This window comes from Cornus florida, unplaced genomic scaffold, assembly GCF_030987335.1.
Source record: "Cornus florida cultivar Cherokee Brave unplaced genomic scaffold, ASM3098733v1 CherokeeBrave_3.0.0_Hap2_Chr03, whole genome shotgun sequence".
Classification (NCBI taxonomy): domain Eukaryota; kingdom Viridiplantae; phylum Streptophyta; class Magnoliopsida; order Cornales; family Cornaceae; genus Cornus; species Cornus florida.
Window position 1 is genome coordinate 48,845,668 of NW_026775573.1, and position 18,460 is coordinate 48,864,127.

Genomic DNA, 18,460 nt, shown 5'->3' on the forward strand with positions numbered 1-18,460 from the left:
AATTCCAAAAATGCCCACAGATGAGATGTGAATTACCAAATAGGCCATAGAAGGGTATATTTATGTGTCATGTTTTTTTTTTTTTTTTTTTTTTGGGTTAAATGGTAAAGCTTTCATTTATGTGTCATGTTGCTTGCTCGGGATAATATAATTCTGATGTGTGTAAATAAGTAAAAATTAAATTAAATGTAAACTTGAATTGGTATATATAGCACGAAATGTGATTGATGTATGAAGCGGACAAAATATTTTTTGAAAAAGAAATTATAGAATTCAAAACACCTGATTGTTCGGGTGTCTCACACAACAATTGTTGTGGTGCTGGTCATATATTTTGTGAGATACTCAATTAATTAAGTGTCAATTAAAATAACAATGATCTTTTTCAAATTGAAATAAACTTGAGGTGTTAACATGTCCTACGGAGCAAGAGATATGATTGATGCATTAAACCGTGAAAATGTGTTTGTATATCTATTTTTATTACTTTTCTTATCTTTTACTTTCTTTCGTGTCCCTTTTAAAACCCAACTTTTTAGTAGTGTAGATTTTAATTAATTAATTATTATTACAGTGATAGGGAATAAATTTCTAAATATACCATTCCATGATTGATTAACTTGATATCATTGTTCTTATAACTTCAAGACAAGGTTAAATGAGGAATATATAAAATGATTCATTAGATTGAGATCATTATTTTGGAACAAACTAAAATAAAAAGTGAACATGTGTTTTTTTTTTTTTTTTTGAGAGGGAGGGAGTATTGTTTTGCACAATAGCAACTTATCTTGTGGTTCCACACTTGCACCTTCTCTTATTTTTATAACTCCAGCTTCTCTTATAACTTTATCAATACCCTCAGTCAGAAAAAAAAAAAAAAAAAATGGCCAAACCCTCCCAGTCCTGTATTAAAGTCCACTTTAAAAACGGTGATTCACACAATTTTTGTCATATATTAAAAGTTCACTTTAAAAACTGTGATCCGCACAATTTTTGTAAGAATTGTGAAATTTACTTTCAAAACTGTGTTTCCAAATTGAACTTTTAATATGCAAGGAGGAAGTACTAGGCCAACAAAGACTTTAAAATTTGTCAACAACTCAAAGTGAAAGGTAATAATTACGGGTTACTTCAAAATTTGGCCATTTTGGATCAAATTCTGCGAGCCCGATTCTCCAATGGGCTTGCCGAATTTTGGGCCAATTTTTTGAAATAGTTCGTCAAAAACGGTAACTTAGGAGTAGTTTGATTAAAAAATATGCCAAATTTTATTTTATTTTTATTTTATTTTTCCCCCTTGAAATATACTGAGATTAAAGCGGCACCCAAAAAAATAATTTTAATTTTTTTAAAAAATAATTGTTTAATTTCTTTTATTTCATAGATATTATTTTATTTTATTTTATTTCTATTTACTATAGCCTTTTAAAATAGAGCCCTTGAAAAAAAAATGTAAAAAATTAAAATTAAATAGTAAAATATTTTTTATTTTTGGAGAGCGAAAACGCACTATTAGAGAGTCCAAAATACGACGTGACTCTTAAAAAGGCTAATGGGCTCCTAAAAAATGCTAAGGTGACAATGCTAGATTGTCAAATTTTAACAAAGCCATTGGAGATGCTCTCTCTTACATATCAAAATGTCATTCATCTAATTTTAGATTTTAAGTTCATTTCATACTTTCATATGTGATATATCACTCAGATGATGACATAATTATGAAAACAATTGTCCATAGTAAGAGTTGTTACTTAGTGATACTTATCTCCTAAAGTGAAAGAAGCCTTCAGATTACAAGTGTAAAAAATGAGTGTCTAATTGATAATTTTTTTTTTTTTTTTTTTTTTTTTCTTTTAGCAAAAAAAAGAGTAACAAGGGCAAGCACATATTTAACATATTTAATTTAAGAGTAGTCTAATGCTAAACTTCGACCATCTATTTCTACTAATATAACATCTAACACTTCTTGCTTTACAAAAAGAGAGCACAACATTAATATTGGGAACTCTCATCATTCTTTGCTGCTTTCTGATCATTTTTTAAATCCTGATAAGAGATTTTAGAATAACCAATATTAAATTTGTTTCTCTCATTTAACAACTATGATTTAAGTTGTAGATTAAGAGAGAATATATAATAATTTGAAATACTTTATTGGTAAAATTGCATTAAACACCCCTGTATTGTAAAAAAGTAGCAAATTATGACAGTATTAGCTTTTGAAATAGAACCATCTTCATCTCATTGCAATCAAACACAACATCACATAGCAAGGGAATGCCCAACAAATAATAGCCAATTCGAGAAAATGATTATCGAGTCCAGAAACCTAAGCCAAACTAAAAAAAATTGAGTAAAAAATTAAATGAAAAACTCCGAGCCAACGAATTCCTCTACAGAAGTTATACGACCTCTTCTTGGCCTTTTGTTTCATCAATCCAGATATTGCCAGGTTGATTCGAAACCCTACAAAAAGATCCAGATGGACCACAAACCTAACACTTCCATCAATCCGAGTAATCACATAGTTTCAAGGCTCTCCATCTTTGATATGATTGGGAATGTTCGGAGAACAGCAGTTGCAGCAAGACAAGGTCGGAGGGCAGCCAGCTGTCTCACACGTTGGAGAAGACTATGACTATGACTGCGACAGAGGTTAACCAAATGCATGATGACTACCATAGAGATTGCACAGTAGTCGAAGTAGTCTATGGTATTCAGACTCCCTGTAGAACAGCAACCATCAGTTTACTTTGGATGAGATGAAGTGAATGCATATGAGTTGAAGATATCATGCATTTGAAAAACTAAATTGAGCAGAATATCTTGCACTGAGGGATTTGAGTCTTGCTCTTCCATCGTCTAAAAACACAAACAAATTACCTGAGGTTCAAACCCGAGGAATTGTCGTAATTTCTTTAACCAGATACACTAATACTCCCTTCTTCCCACAAAAAGTGTCAAACTTTTCTATTTTTGGTTGTCCCAAAATAATTGTCCCACTTCAAAATTCAATGTACTAATTTTTAAGTATTCCTAAATTACCCTTCTTGCCTTGAAGTTATAAAAGCATTTAAAATTTGAAATAAAACCTCATGTGGACCCAATATAGAAGGGTATATTTGAAAATTCATTCCCTACCATTATAATAAAAAACATTAAAAACTACACTCAAAAAGTTAGATTTCTAAAAAAGGGCACTTTTGTGGGACGGAGGGAGTAGATGTTTATGAGGAGGCATATGATCCATTCATTTTTAACTTGATCTTCTATTTGAAACCCATGCGCACAAGAAACTGTACTTCTAATAGTTGAAGTGCTACCGAGAATGGAAATTGAAGCAACGTACCTATTTTAAGGTCCTTAGAGCAGAAAGTGTACAGGGCACCCATGATTAACTGCAGAGAAGAAACAATGTGATCAAAATTTGCCTGAAGGAGAAAAGACACAAAGCAAATGTTCAGAAGAAATCTTAGTAATGTTATTGAGTTTTACCAGCTGGGCATCAAGTTACTAATATATACTCTATGAAGTTCTCATGATTGCAAGCAGTAATTGCCTACACCTATATTAGAAATACCATAATTATCAAACGTAATTGCCAATTGGCACCACCAGAAAGATTCTAGAAAAAACTAAAGAAAATCTTAGGTCCATTATGACAACTCCCATTCTACAATTTCAAACTCCAAGCTGATACTTACAGAGAAAACATGCTACTTAAAACATTTTTTTTGACAAAAAATATAAACTTTTATCATAAACAGGTACTACAATAAGATACAACAATTTAGTCATTTATGAGAAAGGAAAATTACTTTTCTATTTCATATATTAAAGGAACATTTCGATGCAAAAATAAATAAGTACAGAAGTAAAGAAATAAAATATTTACATATAACGTTCAGTTTGTATAAATGTTGGACGAACTTAACTGCAATACTGCGCGCTTTGTAAATCTGACGAAGAGCTCTATCAGGATCAGTCATATCTTGAACTATTATTTCGATGATCAATGGTACCACCAGAACTACTTTCTGCCCAAAACCAAAGGAATAAAAATCTAAACGCTTAACAAGAAAATCTTCCTTCTATGAAATGCTTGACAAGTGATTACCTCTCAAAAAAAAAAAATACTCGAGACAAGTTTAAGCAATATATATGAAATAAACGACATGGTCATGCAACTAACACTGCGATCTATGAGCATATGTTCATCAGCTAAATAATTCTCAATCTATAAAGTGGAAACATATGTTTTGTGAAAAAAATTACATTAACGAATGATGCAGAACATCCACAAATTAAATTCCAATCAGACTTCATATATATTCATTAATTTTTAAACAATCCAGATTATGATAAGTAGGTGGTTTCATCAATGTTAATATCAAGTAAATTTACTAGTAACTACACTATAATGATACTAATATTAATGTCTCAAATGACTTGATAATTATCATCGTCCTTGGAATAATCATCACCAATGAATTATTGACTGAACAGAAAACACATACAATTTCTTGAGATTTTCCAATAGCCCTTTGAACCAACCATTCTCAACTGCTAAGAACCTCACCACTTAACTAGAAGCATGCAATGATAATAATTTTGACAATGAATCTATTCATTCAAGGAGATACTAATAATTTTCACAATGAATGTAAGCAAGCTCAGAGGAACACTAGCTAGGAAGTAGAATGTTGATAATGGCAGTTTTACATTGCAAGACAAAGCAGGTGTCTGGGCATGACTAATGGGCAATATTAGCACAAAGTGAATCAGCTGATGGCATCATATTTCGGTACAAATAGGCAATATGAAATATCAAGCTGGATGGTGAATCATTCAAGAACAGAAAAGAAATAGCATGTCGATTATTTACATGTTGTTAATGCTGAGGTATATATATTATAAAAAAAAAATTTAAATAAAAATTGCAAATGGAGAGACATGTCAACTTACATGGATGAAACCATATGTGCTGTCACCGAACAGGTGGTTATATTTCCAAATTTTTTCCAAAGCCTCATTAACCCCCTCTTCCCGCCAGTGGTCCATTGATGTCATTGGTGTCAACTTTCTAATGCGTTGAGAGCACATGGGGCACTTGCAAGGCAGAATCACTGCACTATGACTCCAGTACTCTAAAATGCAACCACCTGTAAAAGAACAAAAACAACTTCATGACAAATAATTTCGAAGCAAAAACTCCAATTCGATGGTAAAAGAAGAATAATAATTCAGGCAAAAAAAGAAGAAGGAAGAATAGTAATTTAAGAATGATATACTTCCATAAAAGTAAATTAATTCTTTACTTCCAATGTTGTCGGTTGAAAGAACGTGTCCTAGAAGAAAGTGCCTTCTCCCACATGCTAGAGTTGTGGGAACCAAAGCACCGGCACGGAACAGGAAACCAACAACATCACTACCGTAAAGATGAAATTTCAGACATTCCCCAAGTCAAACTGACTGTGACATTGAAATTTATTTACTTAATTCTTAATATAATATAATTTCTGCTTTGTATTTTAGTTGGTACTGCTACAGGTCATGTGGTAAGTCGCCCAAAAAAAGTTTAATCTCGTTATGCACAACATTACGAGTATATCTGATCCATCTCTTGTTTTGAACATTTTAATCGATGACACCTAAATAATGTTAGTGTAATTGGACATATCAAGCTGACCGTGGCATAAAAATTTCCTTATTATTGATATGAACTATAAAAAAAATACCTATCTTCGTACTTTAGTTCATGTTAATACAGAAGCCAACTCTTATCAAACACAACCCTAAAGGAGACACAAGTCTAATAGAGAAGTACACAACTTTGTTCCATCTCCTGAGTGTTTAGCAGTTCCAAATACAGAGGGGGAAAAACTAGGTGGAAGGAGCAAGACAAATCTTATTCAATGTCACAAATTTCAACTGCATTGCATATAAGTGAGTCGTTTCCTCCATAAGTGGAATAGCCCTTCATGATAACAGACTGTGGACAACATTAAAATTTAAATATCAGTACAAACATTTTTTTGTCCACACAAATACTCATTCTTACTCTTCCAATTGCAACCTTGTCCCTCTTGAACCCTCCTGCTTCACATGTATTACTAGCTCCACACCTACGAAAAAAAACCGATGTACTCCAAAATCTAAAGACTATATTCTAAGCAAGACAAAGTATCTGTTATTCTCCCATCGAGTACTCATTCAAAGGCATGCCTTTCTGTCTAGAAGACCATTCAAGTATTCTAGTCTCTGTCAGAGCTCCCCAAGGTTAACGGTTTTTAAACATATAATTAACATTTAAAAGCACTAATCACACTCTGGTTTCGAATAACCCAACTAAACATAAAGGAAGAACTTGTAGCTAGAGTTTAAAACAATGCCAGTTACTCTATATTTGCTTGATTTGTGCCTCAAACGACCACTTTGTCTGGGTATATACAACACAGATCGGATGTTTTCAATTATTATAAAAATATTAAAAACATACGCACTAACACAAGTTAATAATGACTTCAAAAAGATGTTTCAAACGAACTATAATTACTTGTAAAACCTTGGTTAAATTAGGTAACTGTGTAGATGATAGTTTAATGATCCACATATACGAACACAAATTCTGAGTATGCCACATATCATTAACCAAAATTATAAAAAACAAACAGAGTAATTCATAATCTTAGGTCCAATATGAAATCTCTAATACCCAATTTTCTCCCCTTATCCTAGAGTTTCTCAGGAACCAAACAAAACCTCAACCAAGAAGCAAGCCAAAAAATATGCAACTCCATCTTCAAAAAGGTTCTAGAAACAAATCAAATGCCGAGAAAATAGAGAAAACGAAACAGAGGATTGGGAATTTTGGTATGGAAAACATACCGCAATACCAGTGGCCACACTGAGCCCGGTAAGGAACGACGAAAGTGCCAAAACAGATTGGACAGTAGTCATCGGAAGGAGGTTCGTTGAGGTCACTCTTGCTAGGGTTTGAATCGGAAACTATCTTTCTCTCACTCAACTCTGTCTCTCCCTCTCTAACAGCGTCGGAAGCTTTTTCCTTCTCCTTCAGGTCTTGATTCCTTCGCCTTCTCGCAATAGCCCTTCGCCTTCTCATCTCTCTCTCTATAAACACCTCTCTCTCTCTCTCTCTCTCTCTAAGTAGCTGTAACGATTATTGTCGTCGTCTTAAACTAACAGCTTTCAAGAATTTCAGAACTCTCTCTATATATATAGGTGTGCTTTTGTCCAAATCCTTTTGAGATTTGAATTTGAATTCAAGAATTGAAGTTGAATTATAATACAAATAATATTATACCATATTTGCCCTTACTTGAAATTACATTTTTTCCCTTATATGAGCAATTAAATAATTTTTTTATATTAATAAGTTTCACGTATCACTATCAGAAAACAAAAGGTATACCGTGTATATATATATATATGATCCGTTTGAAAGAAATTATAAAAAGTTTGAAAGAAATTTTGCAAAAGTTTTCTAGGAAAAAGAAATTATAAAAAAAGAAAGAACATCCTAAAAAAAATTTATAATTATAAAAAAATTATACTAGATTGGCAACTAAAAATATATATATAAAATAAATTTGACATATTTGTTATTGATCAGACCACGTACTCCCTCAACCATCTAATAATTTCTTAAAGCAGAACTATTTCCTACCATTTTCATTATCCACTTTGAATTTTATATTGTTTTAGGAGACAATGCATTTAACTTTTTAAAATTCCAAAATTACGTTTGAAGTTAAATATATAGAGCATCAAGTTTGAAAATTTTATTTAACTTCTCTTAACTTTCATATGGGATAACAAATTTGGATAATCACAAATAGAAAAGATAAACTATTAAAATGGAACAATGGGAGTATGATTTAAGTTTAATATCTAACAAATTCAAAATGATATATATAATAATTTGGAATACTTTATAGGCCAAATTGCACTAAACACTCCTGTATAACAAAAAGTTGTAAGTTTTACCTGAAAACTACAAGCCTTCATTTTTTTTTTTTTTTCGAGAGGTAAAAAAAAATAAAAGATAAATAAATAATGGGTATGTAATTGAAAGGATGAGGGTATTTTGGGAGAAATTATTACATGATTATGAGACCATTGATGATTTGCACTAATCACTACTTGACATCTAAGTGTATATATACATATAAAATCTTATTTTTATTCAACTTTTTAATTACATATTAACTAATAATTGATCAGAATCATGTAATAATTTTTCTTTCTATATTTTATTAGGAGGGTTTTGAAGAGAATTTAGTATGGTCATAGAATAGTCGAATCTCACTAATTTTGTCTTTTCATCCAAGACGCAGCGAATCATATTTTCAAAAGTTATATTTACCACTTCTGTTTTATCATTTATCTGCGGATGAGTAGTGCTGTTTTACTTATCAAATTTATTTGTCATTCAAAACTGTGCATACTAAGAACGGTGAAGTATATTAAAAAAAAATAAAAAATCAATCCTCCAATTTGGGCTCATTTTAAACTTGATTTTGAATTCTTCTCACTTTATGGGAATATAAAGTATTTATAGTTTCTAAATAATCTCTTTCATTATATTATTATAGTAATTATATGTACTAAACCTTAAGTTGTTAAATTTATCAACAAAACTGCTATCTTCTATCAAAAGTTTGGGTAGTTTCTAAATAATCTCTTTCATTATATTATTATAGTAATTATATGTACTAAACCTTAAGTTGTTAAATTTATCGACAAAACTGCTATCTTCTATCAAAAGTTTGGGAAACCCTCCTAATAAGATTTTATAAATAAATGAGAGCACATGAATTAAAATATATAATTGCGGCCAAGCTATTAATTGGGCTCTACTATTAGCTGGGCCCGATTAATCTCGAAATCCCCCACATTTATAAGTATTTCTTTTAAGATGAGGTAACTCGTAACAAATTTCATGGATTATATCCTCCACAATTTTGGTATTTAATTTATGGTAGTTGAAAAATCATAATAAATACATCAAAGATAAAATTTCATTTTTACTTCGTAGCAAATATACATAACAGTATCTTGTGCAATTATTGATAAAAGTAACGAAATATCTTTTTCCACCTCTAGTTGGCACAAATTTAAGATAATATAATATGCTACATAATATCATATTACAAAATTAAAATAATTCAACCAATAATGAATTATATAAATAATGCAATAATCTACTTATATAGCATGCTTCAATTTCACATAATATTGAATACATCAATATTTAGCATATTTTCATATAATAATCTATATAACATTATTTTATTATATCTTAATTATTAGTATAATCTCTACTTATTAATAATAAAATTTACACAAGAAATAAATTATTTTAAGATTGTTGAAAAATATATGTTTCATATGGCATCTAAGATATAACTAACATTAAACTAATATGTCTAATTAATAATATGTTAAAATAATTAATTAAATATGCAACTCGATATTTAATTAAGCATTCAAATTGAAGTAATAAAATAATAATAATAAATAAAGAACCTAGACAGAGGCTAGTATTGGTTACTACGTCCTTAAGATAATTTACGTCTCGTATGGTGCTGACGGACTTTGTGACGTTTATCTCCCAAGATACAACGGTCTACATCCACCGGTAGTAGCACTACAATGGATATAGCGAACCTCCTCCATATAATACCATCTCTGACTTAAAAATGCATCTATACTATATAAATGCTGAATTGAGTGCACTCCGAAACAAATGGTTCACACTAATCTTAATATGGCTCGATAAAATTAGATTAGGGTCTAAGTGGCTCGGACCACTTGACCTATGGTTTGAACCTACATGGGTTGGGTTCAAGAGAGGGAGAGAGAAGAAAATGAATTGAACAAATTGCAAATGACAGCTCAATGGGGTATTTATATTTATAGAAATAGAAGTATTTTTTTAGATTGGGTGTTTTTTCATCATTGAACACAATCATTCATATGTGTCCCTTCATCACTGGACATAACCATTTTTATGACACAACCATTTATACGTGTCTCTTTACAATTGACACAACCATTTATATGTATCCATTCATCATTGAACACAATCATTTATATGTGTCTCTTCATCACCGGACACACCTATTGTATTAGGTTGCAATGATTCGCATTGAATAGGTTATGTCTGTTGATTTTGAGTTGCATCTTTTCATCCCACAAACAACCAGTGATCACACCTGTTCAGTCAAAAACATCTATTAATTACTAATGAAAAAATTTTCATTCAAAAATTCTATCAAGTAAGTGCAGAGGCTCGAGAGTATGGGGATTCAAATTCTACGGGAGGCCCTTATTCAACTGGGTTGTGAGGCATCTATAAGGAGCAAATATAAGTTGCCAAATAATCCCTGTGTACCAAAAACATAACAATAATAATTGCCCTTTTGACTTGACATTTTAATAGTGTAATTTTTAATATTTTTTTACCCACATAATTTGAATTGTTTTTAGAACTTCAAAGTAATGAGGGTAAATTAGGAATATTAAAAAAGTAATGCATTGGAAGGAGAAATTGGACAACTATTTTGGCCAACCAAAAATGAAAAGGTGAATGATTTTTTGTGGGATTGAGGGAGTGCATAATTATATTGTATATTGTGCTAAAAAAATGGTATATACCAATACTTTTTTAATACAGTGTTATTTGTAATATAGGCTAGAAAGTTGTCAAAAAATTAAATTTTTCCTTATTTGTTTCTAATAAAAGAAAAGGCTAAACACGAGCAATCAACTGATATAATAAGCCCCTATGCATGAATGTTCCTTTTGAATTCCAAAGTTTGGCCTTGAAAACCAATTTATGATCACACTTCAAAAGCACAAGAAGCAACTGCTTTTCCATGGGGACTTTGGTTTATCATGTCGTCAAAGTTATAATGTAAATCTGTGTTAACTTACCCTGCATGAGTTTTGATAAAGAGTACGGTAACTAATAATTTTATGTAAGTAAGAATTAACCTCATCATAATTTCTGATGTTTCGATAACATCAGTATTTATCGCTCACGTGAACTTTCCAAAATTTTAAACAATGGAAACATAGCTACCCATATACTTCACAAGTGCATCAACACGTTACTAAATACCAAACCATAATAAAAACTCTTCCACGATTAAACACTCTTTCTCGTATCCTACTCGTGGTGGGTATACCCATCATACACCATTCTAACAGTTCATAAATGAATTCCACCCATTTAGGAAAAAAAAAAATTCCACCCAACTTCTTAAACAAAGTTCCATGCCCAAATAGTTCAAACAAAACCGTGTCTAAAGTCACATTGTTCAAGTTGGGCAAGAGAGTTAGAATATATTATAAGCACAGTTTATGGAATGACTTATTATATTAGCAGGGATTTAATTATGCTATGAATAAGATGTAATTTGATTTAATTTCCTTTTGTAATATGAGCATGTGTTTTTTATATCTATAAATATAAGAGTCGGGAAGAAGTGATATATCTCATTTAAAATTTCAAACCTTTTACATATTTCTCTTATCTTTCTTCTATATTGTATTTATACTTATATATACATATTTTGTAATTCTCATTGATTTATTGCTTATACCAGTGTCAAACTCTTTATTAAAAAAAAATTATTCCGTACCATTTTAATTATCCACTTTGAATTTTATAACTTTTTAGGAGACAATGCATTAACCTTTTAAAATTCCAAAATTACCTTCGAAGTTAAATATGTAGAGCATCAAGTTCAGAAATTTTAAATTGACAAATTAGTCCATAAAATTTCCTTATAGGTCACGGATATATTACCTACCAAAATTGGCACTTTCCATATCCATATTATCGATCACCGCCTTTTCGAAAACACTTTCCATATCCATATTATCGATCACCGCCTCTTACTCCTTCCTTCACCAGGTTACATTATATATATATATATATATATATATATATATAAATCTAACTGCCCTCTCCTGTAGTTGTATAGTGCCGTCTTCTTACTGTCTTCATCGTCTTCTTCTTACTCTGTTTCAATCATTCAAAGCATGGAATTGCCTAAAAAACCTGTAATTGTGAGAGAAGTATGGAAGAATAACATGGTTGAAGAGTTCTGTTTGATTCATCAAGCCCGAATTGAATACCCATACGCCTCGATCGATACTGAATTTCCTGGAACCATCGTTCGTCCAAACATCAACCAAAACCTACCCTATCAAAATCGATCCATCCAAAACTACCATTTTATGAAGTTAAATGTGGATCAATTGAAGCTGATCCAGTTGGGGCTCACCCTTTCAGATGCGCAAGGGAAGCTTCCCGATTTTGGTACAAATTCAACCTACATCTGGCAATTCAATTTCTGCGATTTTGACATTGATTCTGATAATCACAATAGGGACTCGATCGACTTGCTTCAACGCCAAGGTATCAATTTCGTGAAGAATAAGCAACAGGGTATTCATGGAAGGGACTTTGCTGTGATGTTGGGTTGGTCTGGATTGATTTTCAGGAGGTGTCCTTTGACTTGGGTTACATTTCACAGCGCCTATGATTTTGGGTTTCTGATCAAGTTGCTGATTGGCAGAGAATTGCCTAATGATTTGAGCGACTTCATGCGGTTAGTGGGATTTTATTTTGGGATGAGAGTTTATGACATCAAACATATGATAAGATATTGTGATGGCCTGTTTGGTGGTTTGGAAAGAGTAGCCAAGGCTTTGAATGTCAATCGTGTGGCCGGGAAGAGCCACCAGGCTGGTTCGGATAGCTTACTCACCATGCAGACGTTCCACAAGCTGAGAAATGTTTATTTCAATCCGAAGGTGGACACAAAGTTGAACAAGTTTGATTCGGTATTGTTTGGGTTGGAAGTAAATTGATAGTTGATTTAATGTTCTTGGTACAGTTGTGTCTCTCTTGTAGTTATCTCTGTAGTTGTTGTTACATGTAATTTCGAAATTGAAAATATGCAATCTTAGGTTCTCTATTTCAGTTCTTACAATATTTGCATTTTTTGTTATCTCTGGCATTATGTTACACTTTTGATCTCAAACTAGCTACCAGTGCATACACAGACATCACGGTAGACATTAGATCAGAACAAGCTTTCATTGCGTAGACTTTGAGTACGTACAATGGATCAGTGTGGGGCATACCCCCACATATATAACACTCCAGATTTCCAATGCAATTAAAAAACCAGATCAGGAAACATAAAAATAAAATTACTAACATTTGGAAGTTTAGCCCAGCGGCATCTACAACCATGTAACAGGTAGCCTCTTCAACGGATGAGCACACCCCTTGGTGGTATCTCTTATTTCTCTCACCCCACAAAGCCCATAGCACAGTTGTGGATTGCAAGAACCAGGGTGAAAGTGGTGCATCTCGGCAAGCCCCAAACAAAAACATCCCTGCCCCTATGATTCTGTTTAACAGGCTGCATCTGCTCTTCCACCAACATTCCGAGACCCCATCTACCATCCTGCATCAAAACCTGCAGAGTAGCAAACCGAACCAGATCCCAGTTTAGGACTTCACCAAACCAAGTCCAGAAGGCATGAGCAAACTGACAAGACACAAACAAGTGATCCCTACAATCAACCTCTTTATGACAGTTTGAGCATCTTGCAGCCTCCTCCTGTGAAGATTAACCGTAGAGGAGAGTCTATCAAGCATCACAAATACAGCAGTTACAGACCATCGAGGCCTAACCTTACCCCAGCACAGATGATGCCAATCCACCTATTCACAGGGCAACATTCCCAAGCCTTTTCAAAAACAACCAAAATCCCACAAAATTTTATCCTTAGCAGCATAAATAGGAACAGCAGAAATAAATTCTCTGAATTGCTGCAACAGATCATCTTGTAAGAGCATCAACTTCCAGCTTCCATTGAGCAGCAAACAATCCAGACCATTCAGCAACTGTCAAACCATCACACCAAGGATCTAGGAAGGTATAGATAGGCCTCGTAATACTTCCTCGGTTTCCAAAGTAGGAGATCATAAGTAATACAATATACCTAAGGGCTTTCACTAATTTCTATAACAAGTTCAACAAGAACCTAAACAGAAATAAGGAAAAAAAACACACCCGGAAATGAAAAGTTAACAAGAAATGCAAAACAGAAACCCTTGCAACCAATAATGTGCAGCAGGAGTTTTTTTGACAGTTTGATTGGTTAAATGGGTACAGCAAACTGGCTTAAAGTTTTAAGAGCACATACGCTATCCTAGATAGAGATTATGCTAGTTGCGTACATAATAATAATTGGTGCCAAGCTAAATCTGTATATGTTGTTTCCAAATATACATGTCAGCCAGAGTTTCCCAAAAATAGCAAAGGGAAGAGCCAGTAATGGCCTGATGCTATCCTTAACAATCCTAGAGAAGTGCACTTTATATGTCAACTCATTATACTAAATACATGGGATTGCTTAAGACATGAACGGAGCTTTGATGTGAACTTACAACATCAACAGAGTACCGCATGAATCTTCCTTGGTTCCCGGAAGAGGAAGAATGAAGACAGAAAGGGATGAGATTGTGGTGGTGGTTTTTGGTTGAAAGCAAGGGCGGATCCAGGATTGTTGATTGGGGTGGGCTAATATAGGATTGGGCTAATTATGGGTAGGCTAAAATTTTTTTTTTTTTTGGGCTGGGCTGAAAGTAGTGTAGTAAAAAAAAAAAAAAAAAATTTTGGGGTGGGCTGAAGCCCACCTTCGCCCACCCCTCCCTCCGCCCTTGGTTGAAAGGACAGTCAAAAACCCTAGCTTTGTCTTCAGATGATTCTTATAACCAACTCTACCCACTCTTTATCCTACAGTTTCTCAGGAATTAAACAAAAACTCAAGCAAGAAAGAAGCAAATCCATCTTTATAAAGCTTCTAGAAGCAAATCAAATGCAAGAAAATCCTCGGGCTTGTTTGGTTGCCGAGAAAATGGAGAAAACGAAACAGAGGATTGAGAATTTTGGTATCGAAATCTCACCAGAGTATCAGTGGCCATACTGAGTCTGGGAAGGAACGAAACGAGGAAGGTGTGGAAAAGATTGGACAACAGTCATTGCAAGGAGGTGCGTGCTTGGGTTTGAAATGGAACCTATCTTTCTCTCACTAGTTTCTCTCACATCACTGTTTCTCTCACTGGGTGCCTCCTCCATCTTACTCAATTCATACTCCAGCTGGCTCTTTCTCACTCTAACAGAGTTGGAAGCTTTTTCCTTCTCCTTCAGGTTTTGTTTCATTCGCCTTCTTTCTAAGCTCTTCTAATTCTTTCCAAAATTAACAGAGTTGAATTATGATACACAACACTAGAATACTTAATTTCATTAATTAACAATATATATATATATATTAATTTATTTATTAGCAATGCGTGGTCACAAATACAATCTGTGTAGTTCCAATTTGTGAGGATGCCACTAAAGAGACCTCTGTGAATTGTTCTTCCTAGCATGTTGACGATCCCTTATATAACTATGCTGCTTAATTAAATGTTATATATATATAGCTAGAGAGAGAGAGAGAGAATAGATGCACATACCTACAATTTGCCATATGGTTTCACAATTATTTTTACAGTACTCCCTAATTAGCTGATTTATAAATCAAAATTAACTACATTTAACATAAACAGAAGAAAATTCCTCAGAAATAGTACTACCATGACAGGAATTAGGAAATAGTAATGTTATCGGAAGCTATTTAATGATTGAGAAAACTTATAAAAAATACAGAGAGGAAGAAAAATCATCAAATACTTTTTACTGACTTAGAGAAAGCCTATGATAGGATACCTATAAATTTAACATGGAGAGTTTTAGAAAAGAAATGAGTCACAAAGAGATATATTAACGTGATAAAGTACACGTATGATGGTAGCATGACTATAATTAAAACAACTGTGAGAAATCAAGTGAATTTTCAATTTCTGTTGACTTATGTCAAGGGTTAGCATTAAGAATATCGTTTCCCTTAGCTATGGATAAACTGATGAGATAGAATCAGATTCCATGGTATGTGTTATTTGATGGCATACACTCGATAACCCATTTTCAAAATTATGATCAAATTAATGAAGCAAGGTTAAGATTAAAGATTAAAACCCTATGTGAGGAGATGGACCTCTAATCGGAAATTAAGTTGGAAAACCATGTAGAAATAGGAACACCCTATCCATCAAAAAATTTAATTCCGTGAGATAAATCATGGGATAATTCACAATCAAAGTATATATTAATGCAAAAACAAATAGAAAAGAAAGGACCTAATACTACTATGTCATAATCTTATGATTTTGTTAATGTAGAACACGACTCACAGTCCCAAAGCGCAAGACAAAACATACTAAGTCAGGGGAATATAATATATGTAAATAAATGACATCTCAAAATATAATTCAAATAAATGCTGAAGGATTTAAATCGAATTCAAACACTAAGGTCTCGAAGTAGTTACCTTGCTTAAACAACCACATTTGAAGGTCTCTAAGGAGCGAGCCTACACAACTCTAATGCCCATTCCTTTTGAAAAGAACAATAAACCTTAGCATGATAAGTGTTCTTCACATCAGCATCAGTTGCCTCAAAGGTGATATACCACATTTGACCAGACACGCACTGTCTATTTGCCTTGATCACTCTCACAAACTCAAGATTTGAATTCTGTGACATGCAGCTTTAATTACATTCAATGAAGACAAATCACCCACATAAGGTACACAAAAATCATAAATTTTTTGGACATTCGATTTGAAGGAGTTTACACAGGGTGGGCAGAAAGGACAAATACAAATGATATATCACCCACATAAGGTTCATTTGCAGTTTAGACAGAGTGGGAAGGAAGGAGTTGGAGAGGCACGTTAGAGAGTTCATATTGAAATTAAAATAGCATTGCTGCAAATGCAGTGAAGTTAATCGGGTCATTTAAAAAAAAAAAAAACTTTAGAGGGATGAACTTGCCTATTCCTCCTTTTCCCAAAAGGTTCTACAAGCTACTACCCAACTTGGGGAAAATTACCAATAATCAATATGGGAAAAAGTTGCTTGCAAAAGCCCTAATCCATGTGGGTATACCATATATAGTCGAAAAAATCCAAAACAAACACAACCCTGATTTTAACTTCCTACATATTACCATGGGGTGGTTGGGATAAGGTAGATTCTTTTAACAATGACTAGCAGAAGGACAATACAGCAATAATAATAAAGTGATGGACTAAGAACACATTTAACAATGACTACTAGAAAGACAATAAAGATAACAAATCACCCACAAAAGGTTCACAGAAATCATAAATTTTTTTGAACATTCGATTTGAAGGTGATATACCACATTTGAACATATGCAGCTTTAATTACATTCGATTTGAAGGTGGTACTAATCACAGTGTAAGCTAGGTTTAATTACACTAGATTTGAAGGTGATATACCACATTTGAACATATGTGGCTTTAATTAAATTGAATGAAGACAAATCACCCACATAAGGTTCACAGGGATCATAAATTTTTTGCATTTTACACATCACAAACACAGACACAGTGGGAGCGAAGGAGTTGGAGAGGCACATTAGATATAAAATTGCATTGCTGCCAAAAAAACAAAAACAAAATCTCAATCTAAATCTAAATCTAAACCTGTTAGTTGTTGTGCAGCTCGAGAAGGGTTTAGTTCCTAGTCAAACCCTCTGTAATTGTAGTAGATATTTATGTAGATTTGAAGAGAGAGAGAGAGATAATACCTTTTTGTCGACGAAAAGCCCAGTCTCCAAATTCCGTAGGCGGCTGCACATACCACCCGGAAGAGGAGGAATGAGGACAGAAAGGGCTGAGATTCTGGTGGTGGTTTTTGGTTGAAAGGCCACTCAAAAGCCCTAGCTTTGTCTTCTTCAGATGATTCTTATAACCAATTCTACCCACACTCTCAGGCACACAACGAAGAGCCATGGATGGATGCGTACGGATTCAGCGGCGGAGGAGGATATTTTCAGGCGGTCGGATTGAGCTGCGGAAGAAGCCTTGGGAAGATTATGAAATGAGCAAAAATAATATAAGTGGAATCGCTTGGGATGTGTGTGAACTGCGAACTGTGAAGCAGAAACAATGTGATGTTTGAAGTGTGTTCAAATACTCTTTCGAAATTTGGTAACATATATTTGTTGTGAGATTTTTAAAAACAAAAATATCAAAACAATTTTGATAAAAAGGTGTTTCAAATTTGAAAAAATAAATGATTAGTTAAATCCCTATTATAATGGTTTTGGTAAAGCGCCGGAGCAATCGGAAGGTGTTTTTAATTTTGGCCTTTTTTTCGGAAATATTTTGGAATTATTCAAATCACAACTAATGTTACCAAACAAGTTTCATAGCAATGCGGTTGCCAAACAGCCCCTTGATGTACCAAATTTTTTTTTTTTTTAATTA

General features: G+C 33.2%; 1 protein-coding gene and 1 long non-coding RNA gene across 3 annotated transcripts; one reads left to right on the plus strand and one right to left on the minus strand.

Moving 5' to 3' along the window:
• The first annotated feature begins 12,126 nt into the window (after positions 1–12,126).
• LOC132301584 (probable CCR4-associated factor 1 homolog 11) lies at positions 12,127–12,909 on the plus strand. The gene has a single exon (XM_059798823.1). The coding sequence runs from the start codon at positions 12,127–12,129 to the stop codon at positions 12,907–12,909; it is 783 nt and encodes a 260-aa protein (XP_059654806.1).
• Positions 12,910–13,107: 198 nt separating this feature from the next.
• Positions 13,108–18,175, minus strand: LOC132300461 (uncharacterized). Of its 2 annotated transcripts, none has more exons than XR_009480442.1 (3): positions 17,779–18,175; positions 16,492–16,697; positions 13,108–14,010 (listed from the first exon to the last, which is right to left on the minus strand). It is a non-coding gene; the product is annotated as an uncharacterized LOC132300461 (long non-coding RNA). The 2 variants fall into 2 exon arrangements; XR_009480443.1 differs by having other exon boundaries at positions 13,108–13,526; positions 13,635–16,697.
• Between the last annotated feature and the right edge of the window lie 285 nt (positions 18,176–18,460).